Source organism: Callorhinchus milii, unplaced genomic scaffold, assembly GCF_018977255.1.
Source record: "Callorhinchus milii isolate IMCB2004 unplaced genomic scaffold, IMCB_Cmil_1.0 Scaffold2, whole genome shotgun sequence".
Taxonomy (NCBI): domain Eukaryota; kingdom Metazoa; phylum Chordata; class Chondrichthyes; order Chimaeriformes; family Callorhinchidae; genus Callorhinchus; species Callorhinchus milii.
In genome coordinates this window covers 2,852,064-2,878,570 of record NW_024704743.1, presented here as the reverse complement: position 1 = coordinate 2,878,570, position 26,507 = coordinate 2,852,064, and the positions used below count along the sequence as shown (strand labels likewise).

Here is a 26,507-nt window from a genome sequence, read left to right as displayed (position 1 = left end):
AATCTGAATCAGACTTTTTTGGATATTTGAAGCAATGGGATGTATTTTGGCCTGTGACAGATGCCGGCTGACCAAACGTTGTTTGTATTTTCGTTCTGAAAGACATCAGTGCCCCTGTGATGCCTCACTGAAGCAGTAATTCTTCATGCATGAATAAGCCTTGATATTTATTTGTTAGCAGATGAATTGACCAATGGCATCTTGAGATCTTACATTGTGGTTTTCCGATAATAAGAATTCATAGCTGTCAAACTCCGTACAACCAGCCGGTCCACGCGCCCCCCACCCCCGCTATTACAGTGAGAGATGCACCCGTTTTTATTTTGCAGTGTTTGTCAGTCACCTTGGACAATAAAATGAGCCACCCTTTGTTGGAGCAGCTTCTGCCAAGAGTGAAGAACAGTCTCCATGACAACTCAGAAAAAGTCCGAGTAGCCTTTGTTGATTTGTTGCTGAAAATTAAAGCGGTCAAAGCTGCAAAGGTAAGATGTATGCCATGCATGGTTCAAATGTAAGACTGCAGCAGCTTTATCTCTTCAGGCTTGCATGATATTTTCCCATTGCATAGGTAAACCAGTGAAGAATATTCAAACTTATTGTAGACAATGCCTTACAGTAAATGAAATGACCAGGTTAAGTCTTTAGATATTCTAGAGTAATAACAGTTCCAATAAAAGGGAGACAAGATGAAATTCATTTGTAGTTTACCAATACAAACCATCTGGGTCATAGCCCTTGCATTTCAGGTTTTTTAAAAAAATATATTCAGACAAGGTCCATTTAACTCATTCATCAATCTTCCTGGGCTTTTTTTTATGTGGTCAGTTGATGTCAAGGTACAGATTCAACTGATACTTTTTTCCAGCTAAAATAATAATAATAATCCTTGCATTTGATACAGCGCTTTTCACGTCGGGAGGACGTCCCAAAGCGCTTCACAGAACACACTGTAAAGTGAATTGACTGTATTTTTGTATATTTTATATATTGTATTCTGTATATTTGTGGGCGAACGCGGCAGCCAATTGCGCACAGCAATGTCCCACAAACAGTCGTAGATTGAAAATGACCAATTTATTATTGTTTTTGGTTTTGGAGGGATTATTATTAGGCTCTGTGTGGAGTAAGGAAACTTGCCCAAGGTTTCGCCCTCTGCCTGGAATTGAACTCGGGTCTCTCAGTTGCAAAGCGAATGCTCTAACCACTGAGCTACAGGACTCCACATGTCTTCGTAAATATTTTTTAAAAAATATTAAAACAATATATAAAATAATAATTTGGTCATTCAATCCACAACTGTTTGTGGGACACTGCTGCTGTGTTTTCCCCACAAAATATAAAGTCACTACATTTTTATATTATACTCATCTCAATGTCTTTGAGATGGCTCAATGACTTGATAAGGCGCTGTATAAAATGCCAGGATTAATAATATTTATAGTCTCCTAATTGAGAACCCTGGATATAGATTTCCCACAGAAAATGATTCCAGTAAACGCACAGTATTTGTATTTTAGCCTCATTAGAAATTGCTTTTATTTTGAAGATTAAATGACTTCATATGAACAAAGCACCTTTGTATTTTGTTAAAAAGCATTTACTCTTTGAAGTCAAAATATGGTACACCATTTGAATAATATCTATTCTTTCTCATAAAAATTAACTTTTGCAGTTAAAATGCATGCAGAGAGGAAAGTGATAGTCAATAGTTCTGATTAAAAGGCACCAGAATGAAACTTACTGACAACCTAGGATTTTGTACGCTGACACCCGAGGGATGTTACTTATGTCAAACAAGACAGGTGGCTGATGCAGTGATTGGTGGATAGTAGGGTGGTTGTTCTAGAGGGAGGAGATCAGATGGGCTGAAGAGCCTTCTTCATCCAGATCAGATGTGATCTTGTGAATGTTTGGAACTCTACCCCAGCAAGAGTCAACGTCTTCAAGAGAATGAAAGGAATTTACGCCTGAAAACATAGATTATGATATTTCTTTCAATTGCCCTCAAGTTGCATACATGATGCTAAACCTGCAAGGGAAACCAGATCTATCAATGTATTATCTCACCAGTTACTGATTTATTGACAGCACTTACACTATTCCACTTTTATTTCTAACAGTTTTGGAAGATCTGCCCTATGGAGCATCTTCTCGCCAGGCTGGAGCTCGATGCACGTCCTGCTGCAAGACGGATTGTTAACCTATTATTTAACTCCTTCTTTCCTGTGACTCAAACTGAAGAGGTCTGGTGTGAGCGCTGTGTCACCTTAATACAAATGAATCCCATGGCAGCAAGGAAGTTCTATCAGTATGCACACGAGCACACTGCACCAACTAATATTGGTATGTTTCTGCTTTGATAATTGATTTTTTTAAATTTAAAATTAATTATACACTTTGAAATGTCAGAGCTTCAAAAGAATGACCTTTGATTGAGATCTGAGCAGGGCAGTACACGTTTTTTTTCAAACTAAAATAGGGCTAGGGATATTGAGTGGACCAAGTTAGAAATAGTTGTTCGAGGAAAGAAATGATTGATGAAGTATGCCAGATTAAAGATATTGGATTTGTTACATTTTATTGAGCTATTTTTCCCTGTTGCCTATGAAACTACCAAAACTGAAGAAAGGATGCTAAACCTTACTTCTTGGTGTATAGCAATCTGTTCTTAAAGAGATTGCTAATAGCAAGGCTCTCACTTTGGGATTATGTGAATGTATTCTGATTAACTTCTTGAAAGTCTGACCACTGAGCATATTCAGTGATTGTGCTACTTAACAGTGTAACTCAAGTGATTCAGAGCTCAGACATGCAGAGAGCTCTTCATGCATTTGAAGAATAGAAACACTCAGTAACATGATGATAATACGTGGAATGATGAATTGAAATGAAATTGGAAGATTACAATCTAATGAGAGAGCTCCAATGATAATCACAGTGGAACACAAGTGATTTATAAATTTCTGGCCCCTGAATTTTTCAAAAACTTAAGTCTTTAATGTTGCTTCTGTGTTTAAAATCCTCCCTTTATTTCTCTAGGGTACTATTTTTAGTCAGTCTGCAGTTGTGAGATAAGGTAGCCTCTCAATGCAATACACTGTGATGTTCAGAGTGATTTTAAACTGGCATTTGTAACTCTAGACATATCAAGCATTTTGCAGTTGGTTACAGGAAATTCGATCTTCGATTTCTGTTAAAAGATACATGACAGCACGAGCTCCTTCCTTGTTGTGGTTTAATTTGATATGATTCTAAAGCAACATAAATAGGTTGTAATTGGAATTTCAAATTCAATATTATGCTACTATTTTACACTAAAATGTAGGAAACAAAAGTTCAATATTTCTTCGTACCAGCTGGCATCAAGGAATTCACAACCGTTGAGGTTGAGAAGAAGCTGCACAGTCTTTAACATCCTGCGGCCCTGCGAGTGAATACTCGAAGGGCCACAGGAGGGAGTGCTGCGGGGGAGGCTGGACTGCTATATGCTGCTTTAGGAAGATCCGTTAGGAAAAAAATGATAACTTGGACACTCAATCCATGACTGTTTGTGGAACGCTGCCATCAGCAATCGGCTGCCGCGTTTTGCCCACAAAATATAGTCAATTCACTTCTTTGAAGCGCTTTGAGATGAGATAAGGCGCTAGATCAAATGCAAGAATTGTTATAGCGCCCATCACGTGGGTAGACTCTTGGAATGCTTACAGTATAGTGCAATATAATATACAGGACAATATAATATATAGTATATTCATTGAGACATCTCAAAGCTCTTCACAGAATAATAATCCCTCCAAAAACAATAATAAATTGGTCATTTTCAATCTACGACTGTTTGTGGGACATTGCTGTGCGCAATTGGCTGCTGCGTTCGCCCACAAATATACAGTCAATTCACTTTACAGTGTGTTCTGTGAAGCACTTTGGGACGTCCTCCTGACGTGAAAAGCGCTATATCAAAATGCAAGGATTATTATTATAGAATATACTGTAAAGTGAATTAACTATTTTGTGGCAAAGCACAGAGAGTTTCACTGTGAGCAAAGCTGTTTTTTAATTTAAGCTTTTTGTTTGATTCTATATGCTGTAGTTAAAATAAATTGCAATATGGGGATAGATTTGTATTTGCTACATTAATTTGCATTCATTACCATTAATAGCTAAGTTGATGCTTGCGATTCGCCGCTGCCTGACTGCTTGCATCCAGAGGGCAACTTGTAATGAAGACAGTGATGATGAGCAATCAAAGGAAAATATCAGTGTAAGTGAAACGCATTGTGTCAATCTGTAAAGCTGTGTGCAATTTTAAGGCTCAAATAACTTTTTTTGCAGTCAATGTTATAACTACTTTGAATCAAATTATGGTGAATTGGTTTCATATTCGATACATTTTTGTTTGGACTATTGAGAAAAATTGATGTTGAAGTTACCCCATACTTATTGCTTTTCAGTGGATACCAAATGTCAAAAAAAGAACTTCCATATTTATATCACCTTGATTTCTTGAAATGTTGGTTTACAAGATATAACCATTCTTGCAGGCAAATGCAGCAGTTATTTTTTTTCAGCAAAAAAAAGTCCCACACAACAAAATTGGAAATGGAGAACTGGGTGAGTAGGGGAAAGAAGATTTCAATCAACTTATAACCAAAAGGTAAACGTCACTTGTTGTTTCCTGCAGGTGCTGGATACTGTGCTGTCTGTGGCCGATAGCTCCACAATGGCCAGTTTAATAGAAATTATTGTCATTTTATGGCGGAGCATCAACAAAGCACTAAATGAAAATAAAGAAGCCAAAACCTACACTATTAGGAAGTTTGCAGCTGTACTACCTGAATATCTCAAGAATTTCACGGTAATGTTCTCGTTTCAATTCACTTTTTTAAAACACGGAGATTATGTTTTGGGCTTTTAAAATAACATTGTGCTTCTTATTTCTCCAGGATGACAGTTGTACTGTTCCCTTAGTGACTCTGGCTTCCTTTATGCCGGCATCAGCGGTTCCCACTTTCAGGTACAATGGACTTGTGCCAAAGTTCAGCATTCACTTAAAATTGTTTATTTTCGTAGCCACCTCCAAGAACAATCCAGGAAATTGCTTCTAGACATTGTAAAGTCATAACAATATCATGATATTGGGATACATAGTTGGGCTATTTAGCATATCAAATTAAAATCTAGTGCAAAAGTGCTCCCACTAAAAATAGAGGAAAATTGGGCAAAACTTTCCCTATAGCAAAATATTCTCACTTTATCCTTGTATCTGGAACTCGCCTGCTCCAGGTCGAGGCCACTCTTTAACATGTTGCGAGAGGGATTTCTCAAATTAGTTCATTTGGCACGGTTTGGGGGCCTGTGACTATGAGAATGTGTATCACTTGGTATTGTATACTCACTAGCACTAAACATTCCAATTCAGTCCAAAACTTCTATGTTATTAAACCTGCTTAGATCAAAAATCTGGCCCCATATAATAATGATTGTTACATTTAGTATAGGCTGTCTGGAGAATGTCCCAAAGCGCTGCATAGTATATGCTGTAAACTGTAGTGGCTGTGTGTTTTGTTGCAAGCACAACAGCAGTTTTGTGCACAAAAAAAACTTCCCAGAAAATTCCCTTCTCTTTTCAAATAATTCCACGGGATCTTTAATTACCCACCTGAACAGCGAGAAGGGGCCTCAGTTTAACATCTTACCCAAAGACCGGCACGACAACTTGCCTTGATATAGCAAATTTTATAGCACCCCCCACTCCCCGCCTTGCAGGGTAGTGTCCCAGAGTGCTTAAGCATATATTACATGCCAACAGCCGGCACTTAATACAATCTACAATCTTTCTTCTTGTTTCTTTTATGAAATTTATATAATTGGTACATATCTCTCAATTTAACTATCTGTCTATTGTTTTATATCTCAGAAGAGTGTTTTATGAGTAATTGCTTTCACGGTGCATTTGGAATTATTCTATGATTAAACTTCAGCTATTCTATGCTGAAAATGTTTCTTATGCAACTTGTTTATGTAGCCTTTATTGGTGCACTATAGCTTATATTAAAATGCTTATCGTATATAGTTGGAAGATCATTCTGATTTTGTCATGTTTGCTTGTTTGACTTTTTTTCTGGTAAAACTTGAATGTTACTATTGTATTGATATCTTTTATAATCATCTGCTCTTACCAGTTGTGGAGTCCTTTCAAAGCTGAGAAATTTGGATAAAGGTGCTGAAGAGAAGAAGTATTCTTCACTGATAGACTGCCTGTGTCAGTGGGGGAAGGTTGGACACGTGCTTGAGCTGATCACTGACTGGGTGTCTGAGGGACTTCCCCAGAAGGTTAGGGAGAATTTTTTCTTCTTTAACATGACACGCGAGTGCGCCTGCAGTCACCTTTCACCTCTTCCTGGCTCGGGGTGGAGCTCAGTCACTGTTAAATGCTCCAAGGCGCTTCCCTGAATGAAGGGTGCTATATATATATATATATATAATTATGCAAATTATTGCTGTTCATTGCAGTGTAAGTCAGTAAGTGAGGTAGATGGGGTTAGACTAGGTCGGTCGGTTATCTGGAGAAAAATGCCAGCACAGAATTCATGGCCCCATATAATAACTTCCCATATAATAATAATTGTTACAGAATTCATGGCATGCTAAATCTCAAAAGATTTAGTTCGATTGCAAATACCGATTCATCTGTTCTACATTCCCAGCATCTTTTCTTTATAAGCGTGGAGTCCTGTAACTCAGTGGTTAGAGCACTCGCCTTGCAAGCGAGACACCTGGGTTCAATTCCAGGCAGGGCAAAACCTTGGGCAAGTTTCCTTGCTACACACGCCTAATAAAAAACCCTCAAAAAAAAAATTGGTTATTTTCAATCCACAACTGTTAGTGGGACACTGCTGTGCACAATTGGCTGTCACATTTTGCCCACAAATATACAGTCAATTCACTTTGCAGTATATTCTGTGAAGCGCTTTGAGACGTCTTGAAGACGTGAAAAGCGCTATATCAAGGATTATTATTATTATTTACAGTATTATTCTGTGAGGCGCTTTGAGATGCCTCAATGACTTTATAAGGCGCTAGATCAAATTATTTATGTTGTCTACTTTTCATTGCAGACCAAAAAGGTTTCTCAGCGGACGGTACGGATCCAGGATATTGCAGAACCCAAACTGGAACTTGCTTTACATTTTTTGGAGTACGTGCTAACGCACATTAAGAATCGGGAGTGCTTATTAGCTGCACCACAAGAAAGGCTCAACCAGCTTCTGAAAGCTCTAGGAGCCGTTACGGTAATTTTAAAAATGTATATCATTTAATAATAATTTTTCAGTGAATTCAGTGATTTTCCTAACTTATCCACACTGGCATGTCTTTGTCTCTTCGTGCTGGGGCATTTTCACGGCTGCTGGTTTCTCGCCGGTATCCTGCTCAAATAGCTATTGTTCACGGATGAGCCTTGGCACTGAGTGTGGGCAAGCTACTCCACAGCAGAGGGCGTTCCAGCCGACGTGAAAGGCGTTATACAAATGTAATTTTATATTGTATCACACATTGCACCGCCCCCCCAACCCTGCCGTGCACCACCCCCTCCCCTCATAAACTTTTTGAATTGATGAAACCTGAAATTAAACAAAGTATTTGCTGAAATACTTAGTTTTATTTCCACTTGGTCAACATTTGAAGCATTTATTAATAAAGAAAGCATGCATTTGATATAGAATTGTTAAATAGCAATGAAGCAAAACTGTCTTACAAAATAAATCATTTAAGAATTTTCAAATTCTGCACAATCTTAAATTTTGACAATGGTCTTAAGCCTGAAAAATAGTGGAGTTTTGACCCTTCTCTTTTAGTAAGATCTATATCTGCCTAGATCTTCACACACTTCGAATTAAGTGTATCTACGTATTGAAATCGGATTGTTTTAAAGAAAGTATTTGAAATTCATTGGTATTTCTTATAAGTAAGAAATGTTTAATTTTTTATGAGTATAATCCTTGACTTCATCTGTATTACAGGAGGTCCTGTATTCATTCTTGATAACTCCAGAGGTCTGTAACATAAACAGAGATACAGCTCTTCAAGCATTTAGTCTGCAATGTCGATTGACTGTTCATTTTCAGAATAAGGTATGTAAATGTAAATTATTTTAAATGCAGTACAGTTGTCTATCAAATTTCTAGCCTTCAATAAAACCAAGTTTAGTTATATGTGCTCTTCTTCATAGTTTAAGTCTTCATTTATGGCAAGATGCCATTTGCTTTTCTCTGAATCACTTTTGAATACACCAGTGTCCTTTAGAATTCAGTTGTTTGAATTGACAGTATCTGTACCCAGCTTTATCAATGATTTCTATTAAATGTCACATGTCTGAACTTCTAATCAAAAGCTTCAGGCTGAATCCCAGAACATGGTCAGATTTATAATAACTACTTCACATTACAGTTACTGATCGGTTAATAATTGCACAGAAATTGTCTTCTACCTCTATTCTCTAGTCACTCATGGCTATTTGTGAGATTAAACTTGTGTGCATATTGACAGCTGATTTTGTTTGCAAAATGCACATTGTTATTGCTAATGGACACACTGCCCATCCTTTTCATGCTTTTCAGCATTTATTACATTTATACCGTTTCTATAGTAAAACCCAGTCACCATTCCTAGCCTACTCACTTCATTCATCCAGCTCAGAGATTGTGCTTTCAACATAACTAATTTGGTGTTTACAGGTTTCATGCAGCAAATGTACCCAGAAATGTTTGATTGGTAATGTGCTGAGAACCAGAATATTTGTTGCCATCCAGACAGCTTTTTCCCACGACCTCACATCTGTCCTGAATATCTGTCCTTAACATAGTACTTGATGTGTTCAAATGTTGCCCAGGATTAACATCTCTTACTTTCTAGAGCATACAACCCCCCACTTGCCCCCAATAAAACAGTGGTCTGTTTAAAATGTCCATTTGTATTTCCCTTAAAGTTTTTTTAAAAAAATTATAATGTACCATATTTACTAATCAACCTGGTTTATTGGTTAGACTTCAAAGGGCAGATTAGTCTCTGGAACCGTTCCCACTTTGCTCCTGTTAACCCTGCAAGCCCTAATAGGAAGGGAGGTCCTGGGTGGCCCAGCAGCAGGAAAGCTTTCCAGACAATTCTTTCAATGGCATGGGTTTTAGCTGGTGAAACTCCAGCAGTTACCCCAATGCACACTCCGTGGCCTCCAAGGACAGCTTGCGCCTAATACTCTGGAATTAGATAAACGGGATGTGTCCCTCCAGGGAGAAAGTGTATTCTGTTCTAATACACATGAATTTCCATGTGTTGGTGGGGTGCATGGACCTGTTTGGTTTGGATTCTCTTAAGAGTAGTGATGGATTTCCAAATGTGTTAGACATCTCTTGTTCTTATTTTAAAGTAAAATTGAGGGTCATTTCTTTCTCGGTAACTACTTAACTTAAAACACTACCTTTTTTTAACCTAACCTGTTATTTGCAGTTTTGTGCCGAAGGAAGAATGTGTCTTGTAGCTCTGGAAGAGTGTGCTGATTGGGTACAAGAGAAAATACTGCCGTTTCTGGAGGATTCAGAGAAGCATCAAAGTGAGATTGCGAGACAAGTGCTTGAAGTGAGTAAAGGATAAAGTAATTAAAGGGAAATGTTCCCAACTCCTATCTAATCTAAGATTAAATATTATTGTATATGGCTTGCACTTCCCAACAGCTGTCTCTGAATAATGATCCATGGTGAGAAAGTAGTCTACAATCTGCTTCCTTACACAGTTACTGAAGCCAAATTGCATTATTTGCTGGTGTCCCAGCTGAGATCAGCCAATTCAACACCATGTGAGCATCGAACCATAGACCCGTCTCAATCATACACTTGTATGTTAGGCAGTAAATATCAGACATAAAGTTGCACATGAAGCTCTTTGCATTCAGTGTATCTTTACCACTAAAAGGAATTGCATTGAGGTCTTGTGTACAGACCAAGGGAATCACACATTCCCTTTGTTTTGTAACAATCAACCAATCTTTTGCATTGAATCAATAAAACCTTTCATTCCCTCAGTAGATGTGCGTTTTACATACGGGTCTTAATAGACCCCACTGTCCTCAGTCCTGCAAAGTTGTCAATGAACCAGATTTTATAGCAAGTTGTGAATTGATTGAAAATGCTGGAAACTAACATCTGGAAAAATTGGCACCCGAAAAGAAGGCATGTCGCCCTCAGTAGATAGTGACATTGGCCTTCCTTACGCTTTCACATCCTGAGCAATCTGATCATCACTTTTCTGTTTATATTTCAAATTTCCACAATTCTTCTGTTTCTCTTTGCCTCTTCTTTCTTGGTATAAATATGAGGTGTGGTCCTTAGGATGAGATGTTAAACCAAGGCCCCCGCCCCATCTGCATATTCAAATAGACATTAAAGATCTCATTGCACTATTCGTAAAGAGAAGGGAGTTTCTCCCAATGTCCTGGTCAACAATAAAATTGGTCACTCAGTGCGTGGCTGGTTGTGTGAGATGTTGATGTGTGCAGATTGACTGCCGTATTTGCTCACAAAACACACTCGCTGCACTTTACATATGAAGCACTTTGAGACATTCTCCGAACGTGTTAGGCACTGTACCAAATGTAGTTATTATTATAAAGGTATTGTGTTGATAATATTGGGTGTCGTGAACTAAGAACCAGGACAACTGCATTTAGAAGTGGTTTTCACGTAACGTATCAACGAAATACAAAAGGCTTGAGGTGTCTCACTTACTTTTGAAGGTGGAATGCAGACTGTCACACAAGCACGGAACAATTACAGTCTCAGTTGTCTAGTTACTGTTTATTGACCTCGGCTTCACCGTGGTCGCCAGCATTCCGATGTGTTATCCTGCGTCAAGGCTATGTAAATGCACATTGTTGTGGCATCTTTCAAATTCCATGCAGAAACTCAACTACTTACTGCCAAATATTTTCCCTAACCAATCATATTATTATAATAATAACCCTTACATTTGTTATAGCGCCTTCTCACGTCGTCAAAGCGTCTCAAAGCGCTTCACAGAATATACTGTGAAGTGAATTCACTATTTTGTGCGCCCAAAGCGGCAGCCAATTGTGCACAACAGTCCTACAACCGGATGTGGATAAAGTGACCAATTTTTTAAAAGTAATTATTGCCCCCGGAAAGTGATCCCCAATCGACTTAACAACCGAGTTCCTACTTACTGCTATGTAAACAGGCGTCTGGACTAAGGAAACTTGCTGTACATTTCACCCTGCCAGGAAATGAACCCGGGTCTCTCGCTTGCAAGACGAATGCTCCTTAACCACTGAGGACTTCACACACAGTAAAGTGAATTTACTATATTTTGTGGGTGAAGCCCGGCAGCCAATTGTGCACAGCAGTGTCCCACAAACAGTCGTGGATTGAGTAAAACAATTTTTTTAAAAGCGAACAGCCAATAAGCTAAGAACTGGGTTCCTACTTACTGTTAGGTAAACAGAGACGTGTGGAGTTAGGGTTAGGTTGCCTAAGGTTTCGTCCTGCCCGGGAATCGAACCCGGGTCCGCGTTTGTGAGGCAAGTGCACTAATCACTACGCTACAGGACATTCTACAAAATGTAAAGGTCGCGTGCTTCTTCCCCAGAAGTATTGGTCGTTGATCTTACCCACCTTGATGCCACAAAACACAGTCGATTCACTTTACAATATATTCCATGAAGCACTTTGAGACGTCTCAACAACGTGATAAGGTGCTATATCAAATGCAAGGATTATTATTACTTGTTAAATTAAGTACATTTTTATTCAAATATCTGTTTTGAAGTTTATTTTCATTAGAATACGAGATCAAAAAGAGAATTTAGGAGGAACTACTTCAAGCAGAGGTTAGTGAGATTGCCAGATGCGCTGGTTGAAACAGATAGTGTAGATACATTCAAGAGGAAGCTAGGACCTTCACATGAGAGAGGGGAATAGAAGGGTGTGGGAGGGAATAAGGAATAAGTGGGGACTGGTGTAGAGTATGAGAACAGGGGCTGGTTTGGCTGAGTGCGCTGTTTCTGTGCTGTACATTCTTTGTAAATCTTTGAATAACAATTCCACCTACAGATTACATCTTTCTGTTAATTTGATCAGAATACAAGTCTAAAGATGACACCTGTGAACTTTTTTTGAATGTATAGGTTTACCTTTTGGTCTGTAAGGATATTTTCATGATCGGGCTCTCCGATTCAGAATTCCAGGTCCAACTGCTTGGCCTCGCTATGGCTGTGATACACTCAGGTAAGTGTGTATAGGGTCGTGTTTTGAAGATTTCTAAAAAGCAGAAATGATAGCTTCATTTTATTTACATTATGCTGCATTGAAATTCATGCCAGCAATTCTCCTCCCTTCCTCTAACTGTCGTTAGTATTACTTACAGGAAACTTGTAAGAAATGTAGAGCTGAAAAATTGCAGTACTGAACAGTAAAACTCGCATAAACCTTTATAGATCATATAATCACCTAATTTGTACATTCACCATTCAGTTTCCTATCAAGTTTCCTATCAAGACCTACTTGTATTAATCACCTCCAAGCTCGTAACGCTGGTCCCCAANCCCCCATTATTGCCGCACTTACTGGCTGCATTGAATCACAGGAAATGACGTCTTAATCTGTCACCGCATGCACACTTACCGACTGAATTATGCGTGTATAGTGTAGATTAGTCATTAAATCACATTTTATACGACTTGTATAGTTTCCCCATAACTTAGACTATGTCATATTAAATGTTTTTAAGTATTTCTTAACACATTCCTTCTTCCTTATTTAAGGAAGGAGATACTCCCTCACCCAACCTAGACTTCTCAATAATGTTAACAGACAAATCTAATTGCAAAAACCGGCGGGTGCTATTTTGGTTTCTGTGCTTAGCTTATTCAAGAGACGATGTCTTAACTCAATGCGAGTTAAAATGCCAGCCCATGAATAAACCCTGAGAGCCTATGTTCCATCCTTGGCATCAGAGTGCGTGAATCTTCACACTCAACCAGATTTGGATCTACATTGCTTAGAATTCCTCAGGAGCGATATATCAAAATAATTTTAATCTAATTCTTTGAATAATGAATGGAATGTGTTCAGAAACACCACAGTTTGTACTGTCTACATAATTATTGTTTCCATCTGCCTGACAATCTACCCTGAATTTTCATACTCGCAGTTTAGTTTATCTGTTCAATTGATCCCAGGTATGTATCCTGCTAGTGATGAATTAACAGGGTGCTATACAGACTAATGGGCCTCTCTCTACCCTGGATACAAATTAGAATGTGCCAATTATAAAGACTTGACATTGATATCAACATGGAAATAGGGGAAATCTCCCTTGAGTTAAAATGCATCTTAAGTTTTTTTTCTATCTTAAAGTATAAAATGGAAAAACTTCCATCTTGCTGGTAAAAATCACGTCAGCAAAGGGACCAATCTGATAACTCAAAATTTGAGTGCTTATCTTTATTCAGCCCTGCTCATTAACAGCCTTACTTTGAAGCAGGCTAGCTCATTGGTTTCAGTAGTTTTTCATCACTTACTGTAAAGCTTGACAACTCAACAATGCTGAGTAAAGGATTTAAATTTGAGCAATATCAAATTGTTGCCTATGTATTTTGTGCTTGTTTGGCCTTTTCAGACCTTCAGGCTCCCCAATTATTCAGATCTCTTTTCAGCCTGTGGTTTGCTGCACACCAGTACTCTCAGCTTCTGTATTAAAAGTCTGTTGTGCTCGGCCACAATTTTTGTACAACTTCTTTCAGTATTATTCACCAAATTGTTACTCAACCTGTGTGTTGTGCTAGCCAGTGAATCAGACACTGAGCCAGGCCCAGTTACTTACTTGCTGCCATCAGCACAGCGCTCAGCTTTAGTCCATTCAAGTGAACTCTTATTTGAAATTGCAACCTTTAGTTTCAACATCTCAGGAACACTTTCTCCAATTGAATGTTATGTGAACTATTACTATGACCATACTATTACTATGTGTATATTATTTTAAGAATCTTGATTGTGACTTTTTTGTTCTATTATCTGTGGCTTATATTCAGAGAAAGGGATCTTGTGCTTGCCAACAATATTGTCCATCCTAAATGAGATCGCAATGGGCTGCCTGGTCCAGAACGCTGACGACACCAAGGAAAAAACTAAAGATATTCTTGACATGGTTCAGAAAGTTTTCCACAAAATTCTGGAAATTCTGGCACGAAGAATAAGAAAGGATCAAGATCAAGCTGTGCAGGTTTGTTCATCGTATCATAGAATCCTCGTAGCACGGAGTGAGCCCCTTCAGCTAATGTTCTGCTTAATTACCTAATGAATTAGGATTTAGCTGTTAGATCTTGATTTAATTTTCTATGGACCCCGATTCTTTATTCTGATGCAGAACAGTTCTGTTCAATGCATCATTTTGTAAAGAGCAGGATTCATAGAAATGTATTAAAGCTGCAGTACTCCATAATTGATTCTATGCATAATTTAAAATGCCTTTAATAGGTGCTGCATAAAAGTAGCTTTCTATTTCTAGAATGCCAGAATTGTGGAAAGAATCCTGAACAAGGGAGTAATTAATTATCTGAAAAACTATAGAATTATAAGAGGACGGTCACATGGTTTTAAGGGAGGAATGTCATGCATGGTTAATCTATTGGAATTCTTTGAAGAGATAACAAATTACATTTGTATAGCGCTTTTCACGTCAGGGCAATGGCTGGAGCCGGCCGAATGGAGGCAGCAGGCGGGGCGTGGGGGCTGAGCAAGTCTGATAGGTAGGCAGATACGAGGGCATGAAGGGATTTGAAAACGAAGGAGAGGATCTTGAAGTTGATCCGCTCGAAAATTGGGAGCCAGTACATCCTGATGAGGACTTGTGTGATGGGGGTGGTGCGGGGTTGGGGCTGCAGAGAGTTCTGAATGATCTGCAGCCTGTGGAGGGAGAAGTTGGGGAGACCAGCAAGTGAACTTGTGGGTAAAGGGGTGCTTAGTGGATATTAAATATTTAGAATTTAGTTCACTACAGTTCTAGACAGTAGAATTGTCCACAAGGTTGGAAAGCATGGAACAAGGGGAACTTCTGAAATAGATCAAAACTTACCAACAACATAGGAAATGATAGTTTGCCATGGAGCTGAATTACCACGTGGATACCTCAGAGATCAGTTCAGGGCTGTTGCGCTTTACGTTCTCTAAATAGAGATACGTTTGCTGAAGATAGGAAACTGGGGTAGTTGCAAGTCACCAGGCTCAGCTGACCAAAATGGAGGCAACTGGATACGTTAGAGAGTTTGGCTAACAAATGACAAACTTAATTTAATATCCATAAATATAGGATGATGTGATATTGGAAGAAACATAAACTACTGAGAGGTCTGCAGAACACAACACAGAAAATAAATTGAGGGTACTAGTGGATAAATAGCTGAAACAATTGGACAGTAAAAAAAACAAGACTGTTGGATGTATAGCTGAAGGGATGGAGCACAAGTCAAGCATAGCTAACTTGTACAGAGCACTGGTCTGACTCCGAACATATGCTTAGAATCCACCCTCCTGCTCGCTGCCCATACAGTTTAATATTCACTTCAAGAATTATCTGACTCCCTTTTCAAAGACTATGGTTTCTGCTCCAACTTTGGATTGTGCCACCGAATTTCACATTCCGACCAACCTCTATGGATTTAATAATAATACTTGCAATTGATATAGCACCTTATCACATCTTCGAGATATCTCAAAGCGCTTCACAGAATATACTGTAAAAGTGTAGTGACTGTATATTCTGTGGGCAAAACGCAGCAGCCAATTGCGCACAGCAGTATCCCACAAACAGTTGTGGATTGAGTAATTTTTTTTGAGGGATTATGACCCTCGGAAAGTGATCCGCCAATCGACTAACATCCAGGTTCCTTTTTACTGCCAGGTAAACAGGCATGTGGAATAAGGAAACTTGCCTACAGTTTTGCCTTGTGTTTAACATACAAGCCCAATGTTTGAGTTGCAACTGCTTCAATATTTGCACTTTATAGCACATTTTTGTTTAAATTTCATACAGGAATGTGAATATCCAATTCAATAATAGAACTGACTTCTTTTTTTTCCCATCAAGATTCTTCAGTCTATTCAATTTGCTCTTGGAGAATTCATTAATACCATACAGTGCTGGCATGGTGCCAATGAGGCAATTCACCGTGAAGTGCTTTCAACTCTGTTGGCTGCTGTATTGGCAGAAATCATTCATTCTCTACAGAAGGTAGGTTTAAAGAAATAAATGTCATTACAGCATTAACTCACCTATCTGCCGTGTCGGAGAGACATTGAGCAATTACTTCTGCCGTGTTGTGTCAATTCAGTTCGGCAGCATGAGTCACTCAGAGCCACTGGAGTATAATGGAACATGGTGATTTTATAGCTGATTTGTTTTGCCAGTAATTGCATTTGAATGATTTTTCAGTTTCACGATTCGCCCTGCAGAGTAGTCTTTAATTTTTTTCAAGGTTTTTTTTTCCAATTAATAGCCCACTAATCCCAACACAATCGCAAACTGAAGGGTTATGGAGAGGTTGGTGTAATTGGTTTCAACGTTATTCTTTCATTTCTGTGACCCGAGTTTGAATCCAGCCTGAAGGTTAATTCAAGTGTAAGTATATAAAGCCAGTTCAGTCTGTTACTGAAATAGTTTATTTTCTTAAAAAACAAGTTACCTGATGAGAGAGAAGATCCTTCTACATAACAAATTTCACAGGTTTTTCTGGTATAGAAATTGGTCATTTTATAGTAAAGCCACTGTACTTAACTGAATTCCTTTCCAATCAATATTTTTCCTTGACTTAAAACTCTTAATAATCAATAATCCTTACATATTGATATATATTCATATATATATTTTATATCAAGAGGATATCTCCAAGTGCTTCACAGGATAGTCCGTAAAGTGAAGTGACTGTATTTTGTAGATTGACATGGCAGTTAATTTGAGAGGTAAGAGGGCTACTAACTGAGCTAGGCTTACAATGGATCTTTGATCAACACCTCAAATTCTTCCTCTTTTCCTCTTTTTGGTGGTCATTGGGAAGTTCTTTGAGACGTTCATGCTACGTGAAAATTCGTTTGGATTCTTGCTTTAATGAATGGAGAACTTTTTAACCCTGGATCTGTTTGACTTGACCACATTTGTGCATGTGTTACTTCGGTGCAGTTCAGAAAATTGTTTCGCTGAACAAAGTGGTTTGCAACATGCCTTTCTTCTGTACTCTGTCCAGACGTCCTCCCGACATGAAAGGCGCTATACAAATATAATCTTGTTGTTGTTTATAAATACTGAGAAACTAGAGTTGGAGGTTAAAGAGAGTTGTTTGTGAGTCTTCAACTTGATTGAGTAGAAAGTGATTTTTTTTATTCAGGAAAAGATTTATTTAATGTTCTTCAGTGTTTAAGTTTCTTTAAAATATTACAGAAAAATAAAAATTCTGTTTTGCACGGTTGTCAAAAGCATTGTAGGTTGCAGCTGTTCCTCTTGATTATAAAGTTACAAAGCCTTTTCTGTCTAATGGAATGTCATTTCAGAAATCTGATCTGCAAGACCTCGTTCCACCTGAGACCGTGGCTGACCTGCCATCACTTTCAAGCTGCTTAATGTCCGTTGTCCTGAAATTCCCTGGTCTGATCAGGTAAAATAACCACAATGTAGCTGGTAACTTTAGCGACTACAGCTTGAATATGAATAGATGTTTTGTTTTTCTATTTTAAGAAATGAAACTTTTAGTGTGGATTTGTGGGATGGCATTAAGTGGACTGCTTGTATTCCATTTACTGCTTGTATTGGTTTTACCAGGAATGAAATCCGAGTGGCATTTATTCAGACCATGAACAGAAAATGTAAAGAAACAATTGGCTGCCGCAATTTGCCCACAAAATATACAGTCAATTCACTTTACAGTATATTCTGTGAAAGGCTTTGAGACGCTATCTCAAATCCAAGGATTATTAAGATTTCTTGTGGTCTTCGGCATTCAACTACTATCTTAAAATAGGACATCATACCGAATTTTGAAAAATATGTATATACAATCTTGTTTAAGAAGTTGTTTTTTATACNAAAAATTCTGCATAATCTTAAATGTGAAGACAAAATAAGATTTGCAGGCCTCTGGTATGGTGATGTCAGGCTCGAAGTGCCTAAGAACAATTCTCCAGACATTGACAGTTTGTGTTGGTGTGAACGTGACTGAAATAGTTGACTGATCAGCATTGACATAAAACATGTAATAGGACAAATGTTAAATAACTTTCAGAATCAGTTTGAATGATCAGTGTTTGCCTTTTAGATCATTTCTAAATGAATTAACAGAGTGCCTCAATTCTGAAACCATACAAAAAGTTGTGCAGATGGTGGCCGCTCTCCATATCCTTCTCATACTCCGGAGTGGTGAGTGCATATATTCTTAGTGACACATGCAAGAATAGAAATGTATTTTAGAAACTACAACTTTTTTTAATTTTGTATTGATATGTTTGGTTCCCACCCAAAAAAATTTTGAAGAGTCAACTCATCAAAGTGTTGAGTTTTGAAGTGGAGCCTGGAAGTACTTACTACTAGGTTACTCCCTATTAATGTGAATACCTTTGTCCAGTAGATTTTATTTCAGATTTCAATGCCAGTCCCCAACATTTGTCCAGTGTACTGACTGATTATATTTGGAGATGGATTTTGCTCGTCTCCCCTAAATGTGTTCCCTCCATATTAAAAAGGCCTACATCTTAGTTTTTCAAAATGGAACTATCAAAATGTAGTTTTCATATTGTTTTGACAGTCACTCGGGCATTGTCAAAGCCTATTCAGAGATTTCTCTATGACTTAATATGCTTTGCCGTTTGGAAAGACTTAACAAAAGCTTGTTTTTGTAATGAAGACAGATTGTTGTATGTTATATATTGATCTGTCTCCATTATAATTGGTCTCTGAAAAAGTTATGATTAAGTCTTTCCACATTGCTAAGAAAATTACGTCAGAATTGTAATGTTACATCATCCAGGAATACCAGCAGGAATCTGAACATTGGGTTCCCTTTATAAATAGCAAGTCATTACAACTCTTTGTATTTAACATCTGTTCAAGAGCAGGCTGAGAAAGACCAATCAAGCCAGTTCAGGCCAGGTTCAATGCATATATCTAGCCCCTCACTGACTTTCTTTACACTCCCATTTATATCTATTCAAAAGTTTATTTTATTCTCCCTAAATCCACCACAGGAATCAAGTAGATCTATAGACTACCTGTCCATCCTCCACACCTTCACCTGCAAGCCTGGGTGGGTTGCATTTCACTAATCCCAGAAATTGGGACCATTTTGTCCAATGAATATATGGTTATATTTAACCATGAATATTCCTTTAACTCTGGCCCTTGGATAAAATTACACCAAACAGTCCCACAGATGGAAATGCATAACAAATATTTGAATACAGCATTATGCACACAGACTGTGTTGTCACTAGATTTTCAGTAAAGTGATTTTTTGTTTTCCTCGTGCTATTTTGATCTGATGATACAGTATTATTATTATACAGTATACTGTATCTTTACATATGGATTGTTGTTGATATTGTGGTTGGTGGAGGAGAGAAGAAGGGGGTTAAAGTGAGTCAGAGGGTTTATTGGCTGAAGCAGCTGAATGAACCTATACATCTCATATTGAGTCATTGCTGATCTTGATTTTACCAAACAGTACAATGCAACTTCTTTTGTATAGGTAAACTGAAGCTAGCAGCAATAAAGGACACAGCAGCAATCATTCATAGAAATTTTCAAAAATATAATGAAATGGAATCCAGTGACATTGAACGGTATGTTGAATAGCGTAAGAAAATAGTTTTAATATTCAGTGTTCTTTTGATTTGTGTGTGTTGGGGTAACTGCTGGAGTCCAACCATCTAAAAGCGCATAGCTTGCCATTGATACCACTGTCTGTCAGGAGGAAAGCTTACCAGGTAACTATATCAATGGCAAACTATGTGGTTTTAGCTGGTTAGACTCCAACTGTTACCTCAAACGCATTCTCTGGGGTTCCCCCCAAGCCTTAGCTCTTGCCAACCTGCTCCTAATACTTTCCGGAATTAGATTAGCAGGAAGCATCCCTCCCTTCAGAGAGAATGAGCATTCCATTCCAACAATCCATCTCTGGGATTGCCATGTGTGGGGTGGGATGCATGGAATTCTCATCTTGGTTTCAATACTCTTAAGCATGGTGATGGGATTCTGCATGTGTCGAACACCTGGAAAAAGGCACATTATTGGACAGTATTAAGGAGTATTGATTATAGTGGCATACTGGAAAAAGTCAAATTGTGCTGGGGGGGAAATTATAGTTTCAGAGAAAGCCCACTTTTTATTTGCAGAAGATTTTCATATAGAATCCTAGTCTGAAAATTCTACACATACAATGTATATACTGGGTTAATTCCCCTGCATCAGTCAGTACTGTCTCTACTGTAGCTCATCAACTCATAATCTGATCAATGGAGTTTGCTGTTCCCTGTGCATTGTAACGTCACCGTTGATAGGAAAACACAATTGAATATTGTTAGTATAAATCTGTCTTTCTGTATATTACAGAACACAAAATTTGGGAGTAAGATGTCTACTTTAAAACAATAATAGTTTGGTCATTTCAATCCACTGCTGTTTGTGGGACGCTGCTGCACACAATTGGCTGCCGCGTTTCACCCACAAATATACAGTCAATTCACTTTACAGTATAGTCTATGAAGCACTTTGAGACGTCTCGAAGACGTGAAAAGAGCTATATCAAATGCAAGGATTATTATTATTGTCTTAAAACACTGCAAATTATGTCGTTTTATCAGTAAAAACATGAGTCCTCATTTAGCAGGCTTTAGATAAATTCTGTTTAAGTTGCTCAAAAAAACTTTAAAAAATCTTTCTGATTCCCTCTTTAAAGAATTGATAGACTACCTCAACAATGGTAGAGAATGCCAAATTGTAATTACCCTCTGCGTTAGTTTAACAGCATGTCCGGTCATAGGTGGATAGAGAGGGATGAAGGCTTTTGTGGAGTATAAACATCGGCCTGGACTGTGCGGCTGAATGGCCTGTTTCTGTGTCACATCATTCTGTAGAATTCTATTCTTATTCTCTTTGGAAGAATATTTATGTGATAGTAAAATGAACAGTTTTGATTGTTTTGAAAAATGTTGCAGAGTATTTACTCTTTTTCATTTTGTCTCACAGTGCAACCAAAGTTAATGGAATCAAACTTACTGAGCTATGTTAAGGTGATTGAAATCTGATTTACATTTGATTTGAATAATAAGTTCCTCTGTTGTGTTGCAGTGCCTTGTTCAAGCCTTCATGCAAACTTCTAGAGAATCTCTTACTCCCATGAACGAACATAGCATCAGCGGATTCTTCACAATTTTCTTTTCTGCGTAACATTTTGTAATGCATCCAAGCAGTAAAATCTTGTTATTTCAATTTTTGCAATACTATTTTTAAGTAGAAGAATATATTTCTAATTTGTACAAATGGGAGCCTACTCTGATGTAATTTGAAATAATGTTTGGTTCACCTATTTATCGAACCCAGTTGGTTGTCAGTGGCACTCAGAATGCATAAGAAAATGTTACCTGGAAGGACCTGTTAACTGCCTGTATTTTTGTAAATCAATTTGTTTATTTGTTGAATTGTTGAACACTGAGGAATAACAATAATCCTTAATAATCCTTCCATTTAGCATAGAGCCTTTCACATCAGGAGGACGTCCCATAGAGCGTTACAGAATTTGTGAAGTGCAGTGACTGATTTTGTAGGAAAATTGTCATTTGCACACACACTGTCCCATGAAGTGAGTGACCAATTTTATTTGGGCGACATGAGGAGAAACTCTTCTCGAGCATTGTCATGGAATCTTTAGCAAGTGAGAGGACCCGGATTCGATTCCCGGGCGGGTCAGGGCAAAACCTTAAGCAAGTTTTGTTGCTCCACATACACGGCTTTGCTTTCCTAGCAGTAAGTAAGAAACCAACTTGTTAGTCAATTGGCAAATTGCTTTTCAGGGGTAATAATTCCTTCAAAGAAAATAACAATTTGGTCACTCAATCCACGATTGTTCTTGGGACACTGCTGTGTACGATTGGCTGTCACGTTTCACCCATATAATAGTCACTACGCTTTACAGAATATTTTGTGAAGTGCTTTGAGACGTCTCGAAGACATGATAAGGCTCTGTATCAGATGCAAGGATTATTATTATTCACCTGAACAGGCACATGGGACCTTGGTTTGACGTCTCATCTGAAGAACAGATGAACCATAATCCTGGCCTTTGTATGCATTTTCCAGTAATATCGTGTAATGCAAAATAATAGATGAAATTGTACAAAATGAGAATTTAACTGAACATAAAACTTTATGTGAAAAAAAACAAACCTGATATTGTAACAAACCATGGAATTGGAAAAAAATGTTTTCTAATTATACAAGCTAAGTTGTGTAAACATTGAGTGTAGGTAACAAAGTTTAAATTTAATATGCAAATAAATCTATTTAGTAATGTCTGGATTTCATATGATCATCAATCAAAAATAACCATTGTAGTAATCATCAAACCTTTAGAATATGAAGACAAAAGAATACCATCTAGTTCAGCTAGCCTGCTTCTCCTTGTATTAAATCATATGTTATATACTCACGCGGGATGTGACCTGAGGCCCAAGAAGACTACTGGCTTGGAATTCTTACACAGGTTATGTGCTGCTAGGAGATCAGCGGAAGAAAAGCTTGTCTGACTAATGAACCCCAATTCCCCAGGCCTTGGCTCTGGCTAACCTGCGCCTCAGTCCTCTCACACTGAAGAATAAATACCATAAGTTGTATTTGTCTGGAACCCTTCACATAGGATAATGTCTCTGAGTGCATCACAGTGGTGGGGTTGGTTGCTGAAGAAACAGGAGGGGAGGGTGACCAGGAAGTAGGTTTTAAGGTGAGATTTAAAGATGGAGGGATAGAAGGTGAGGTAAGAAGTTCCAGAGATTTGAGACATAATGAGTAATGAGTGAAGGCTTGGTTACCAGTGGTGCAGAGGTAGCAGGGCTGTGTTAGCTGAAGGGGTATGAACAGATCAGAGAGAGGGAGGTGCTTGGGTGTGAAGGGATTTGTATGTGAGTGGGGGAGGGGCTACAGGTGGCAGAAGAATAGCCAATTTTGGATGAGCTGGACCCTATGGATGGTGGAACTGGAGAGACTAGAGGGGAATGCATTTGAGAAGTTGAGGATAGAAGGTGACAAAAGCACAAGAAAGGGTTTTGTTGGCTGTTTGTGTGAGGGCAGAGGGGGGTGTTGTGGCCGAGGTGGAGAGAAGTCTTGGCTGATGACCAACTGGGAAGAGTAGTAGATTGTTGCTCTAACTAGTCCACATTATGGATAGGCCTTGGGGTGGTTGATGCTTACACGGGTGGGAGGGAGAGGAAGGGATGCAAACCTTTCTCATCAACTAGATGAAATCCTTCACTGTTCTGAACATAAAAGTTCTGTTAGAAAATGTAAATTTTAGCTAGAAAGGTCAGCGTTTAATTCTATTATATTTCTGGTACAGCTTAATTGCATTTGCAAACGGTACCAATAGCTGTGCTCTCCTGGTCCCTATTAGCATTTTTATCCACAGTGTATTTAATATGTTCACTCCTAAGGAGGTGACGTCTTTTGAGTTCCCAGGAACACTAGCTGTGTGACCTCTGAGTTGAATATAACAAAAGTGTATGACTCAGCATTGATGCTGTTTCTGTTCTTTATTATGATTATAGTTCCTGCATTTAAAAAGCACCTTTCACATTGGGAGGAAATGCAGCTTCAAAATTATAACTGAATTGAAGGTTTTGAAATCTAAAATGTTAAGACTATCCTCAAGGGAGGGGAAGGTAAGTGGAGTATCCTTGAAGATGAATGTCAGAATCAAGTCAATTCTCTGTGGCGATCTCTAGTCCAGTTCTGAGCCAGGTGGGTCTACAGTGCTCCATGGCAATGCTGATGACAACCCAGTCACCCTGGCTCATCAGCAGGACCTGGAAGGGCAGACCAGTCACTGGCGACAGGGGATCATCCCACTCAGCCATTAATCCTGCAAGCCAAAACTCTTAACAGCTTGGGTAGTCCTAGCTGAACAAGCAGCAGGAAAGCTTGCCAGACAGTGCTCTCGATGGCATGTGGTGCAGTTTTAGCTGGTTAGACCCCAGCAGTTGCCTCAACCCACACTCTTGGGTCCCCAAGTCTTAGCTCTTGCCAGCCTGCGCCTAATACTCTCCAGAATTAGATAAGCAGGGGGCTCCTCTTCAGGGAGAGAGTACACATTCCGCTCCATATAAAGTGTAGTTTCCTGTGTAGGTGGAATGGAACTCTATCTGGTTTGGATACCCTTGAGCATAGTGATGAGTTTCTGCATGTCTCAGCCACTGGTTGACTAAAATAAACACAATTGTGGGCTCCAGGTCTCTTAACATATACTTACACTGCTGCATCACTTATCAATCCTGTGGTTGATCGGCTTGCGTAAACCGTTTACATTCAGTTGTAATATGTATTGATCCAAACACTGACCCCCACGGCACTATTCTCACAAGTATAATGAATCGCCTTAAATCATTTGTCCCCTTTGTAATTACCTTCTCTTTTCCATTGACAAGCTATATTTTGATCTATTGCACAGTTTGATCTATTCTTGCTCCGTACCGCCCAATTCCACAAGCCTTCGTACTTGCTATCTGTCTTGTGTGCAACATCCTGTCCAGAGACATTTTAAAGTGAGCAATAATAATAGCAGCTGGATCTCCAGCTAATAACTTGGCTGTCGTCTCCCAAAAGTCTTGTGAGTTCGCAAATTCGGAACAGCTCTCAAATTTATTTAATATTACCACAAACTGCGCCCTGATAACCATCATTTTGTTTTAGACAATTGCTGATGTCAAGCTAAATAGCCTCTAATTTCTAAATTGAATTTTGTGCTTTCTTGAACCTTATAAGAGAATAAGTTATTGTCAGCCTGGCATAATTGGTAGCACTCACTCTTGAGTCAGAAGGTAATGGGTTCAAGCCCCATGTCAAGAGCTTCTCCAGTACTGCAATGATCGGAGATGCCGTCCTTCAGATGAGATGTTAAACCGTGATCCCTTCTGCCTTTTCAGGTGGACGTTAAAGATCCCGCGACACTTCTCAGAAAGCAAAGGGAGTTTGTCCTGGCCAACAATCCTCCAAATAAAACTGGCCATTCACTTCATGGGTGTTTATGGGAGGATGAGCAAATTGGCAGCTGGTTCTCCTAAAAGACCCAGTCACTACACTTCACATTGAATCCTGTGAAATGGTTTGAGAAGTCCTCCAGACGCGAAAGGCGCTATATCAAATGTACAGACTACTATTTTTAATGCTTAGAACAGGTAAGCAGGAAGATGTGCTCAATCGTTTGGTAGCGATTAGATTATTTAAAGTTTGAACATTATAAACGTCTTCCCGACATGAAGGATGCTATAATACAAATGTAATTTTGTATTGCATAAAGTCTAGATTGTATGTGGAATGGAAGATGAGGGAGATAATATTTAAATCAAGGGAATTTGATATGCATTTGAAGAAAACTATTATAGGATACAGAGAAAGTGCAGGGCATGGGATCTGACTCTAAACCGAGTGAAGGAGCTCGCTCCAGGATATATATGATGGGCTGAATCTTGTGCTCTAAATTGATCCAAGGTAACAACATGCAAATTAATAATATTTTTAAGCTTTGTGTAGGTGTATTCTACGAATTATTGTGTTGGCTAGAACCACAATGAAAACTTGCATTCATTTATATAGTAATTTTCATTACAGCAACTGCCAAACACTAAGCACTTTTCATCTTTAAATCCCAGCTTAATACCTTCCTTTTCGACTGGATCTTTGATCACCTCCCTTTTTATCCTTGCCCAGCATCCAAGCCCACTACAGTGCAACTCTCCAGGACGTTACCCTGGGTGAAGTGCCCTTATTATTTGCAAGTTGTTGGTTGTTACTGTAGAGGAGGGAGGGTGGGGGAGAAGGAAGTGACCATTGGTGACTAAAGGTCAGTTTCAGGCTTTTAAAGACAGTTGGAGGGATTTAGGGAGGGAATTCCATAGAACAGGGGCATAGTGACTGAAGGCTTGGTCGCTGATGGTGGGGTAATGGGCATGAGGAATACACAGCAAGCCAAGGGAAGGAGACTCACAGATGAGGTTGAGGGGGAGAAGGGGAGGGATGTGTTTAGGGATTTGTAGGTGAGAGTGGATCTTGAAATCAATGGTAAAAATAGAAGTGGTATGGAGGGAAAGATAGGACAAAAAGAGCAGAAGTAAAACATTAAAAATAGTGGTTAATAATATAATCCTTGCTTTTGATATGACACCTTCTCACACCATTGATCTGTCGAAGTGCTT

General features: G+C 38.7%; 1 protein-coding gene across 1 annotated transcript in view; it reads left to right on the top strand.

Moving 5' to 3' along the window:
• Nucleotides 1–22,615, top strand: part of ncapg2 (non-SMC condensin II complex, subunit G2) — a gene marked incomplete at its 5' end in the record, with an annotated part of 34,616 nt that extends 12,001 nt beyond the window's left edge. The window contains 16 exons of the mRNA XM_042332570.1: nucleotides 330–482; nucleotides 2,121–2,343; nucleotides 4,161–4,261; nucleotides 4,682–4,855; nucleotides 4,944–5,014; nucleotides 6,183–6,333; nucleotides 7,119–7,292; nucleotides 8,022–8,132; nucleotides 9,505–9,633; nucleotides 12,194–12,293; nucleotides 14,099–14,289; nucleotides 16,153–16,296; nucleotides 17,610–17,713; nucleotides 18,371–18,471; nucleotides 19,796–19,889; nucleotides 21,397–22,615. Coding sequence (XP_042188504.1) covers nucleotides 330–482; nucleotides 2,121–2,343; nucleotides 4,161–4,261; nucleotides 4,682–4,855; nucleotides 4,944–5,014; nucleotides 6,183–6,333; nucleotides 7,119–7,292; nucleotides 8,022–8,132; nucleotides 9,505–9,633; nucleotides 12,194–12,293; nucleotides 14,099–14,289; nucleotides 16,153–16,296; nucleotides 17,610–17,713; nucleotides 18,371–18,471; nucleotides 19,796–19,889; nucleotides 21,397–21,448 — 2,073 coding nt within the window. The remainder of the gene's footprint in view (nucleotides 1–329; nucleotides 483–2,120; nucleotides 2,344–4,160; nucleotides 4,262–4,681; nucleotides 4,856–4,943; nucleotides 5,015–6,182; nucleotides 6,334–7,118; nucleotides 7,293–8,021; nucleotides 8,133–9,504; nucleotides 9,634–12,193; nucleotides 12,294–14,098; nucleotides 14,290–16,152; nucleotides 16,297–17,609; nucleotides 17,714–18,370; nucleotides 18,472–19,795; nucleotides 19,890–21,396) is intronic.
• Between the last annotated feature and the right edge of the window lie 3,892 nt (nucleotides 22,616–26,507).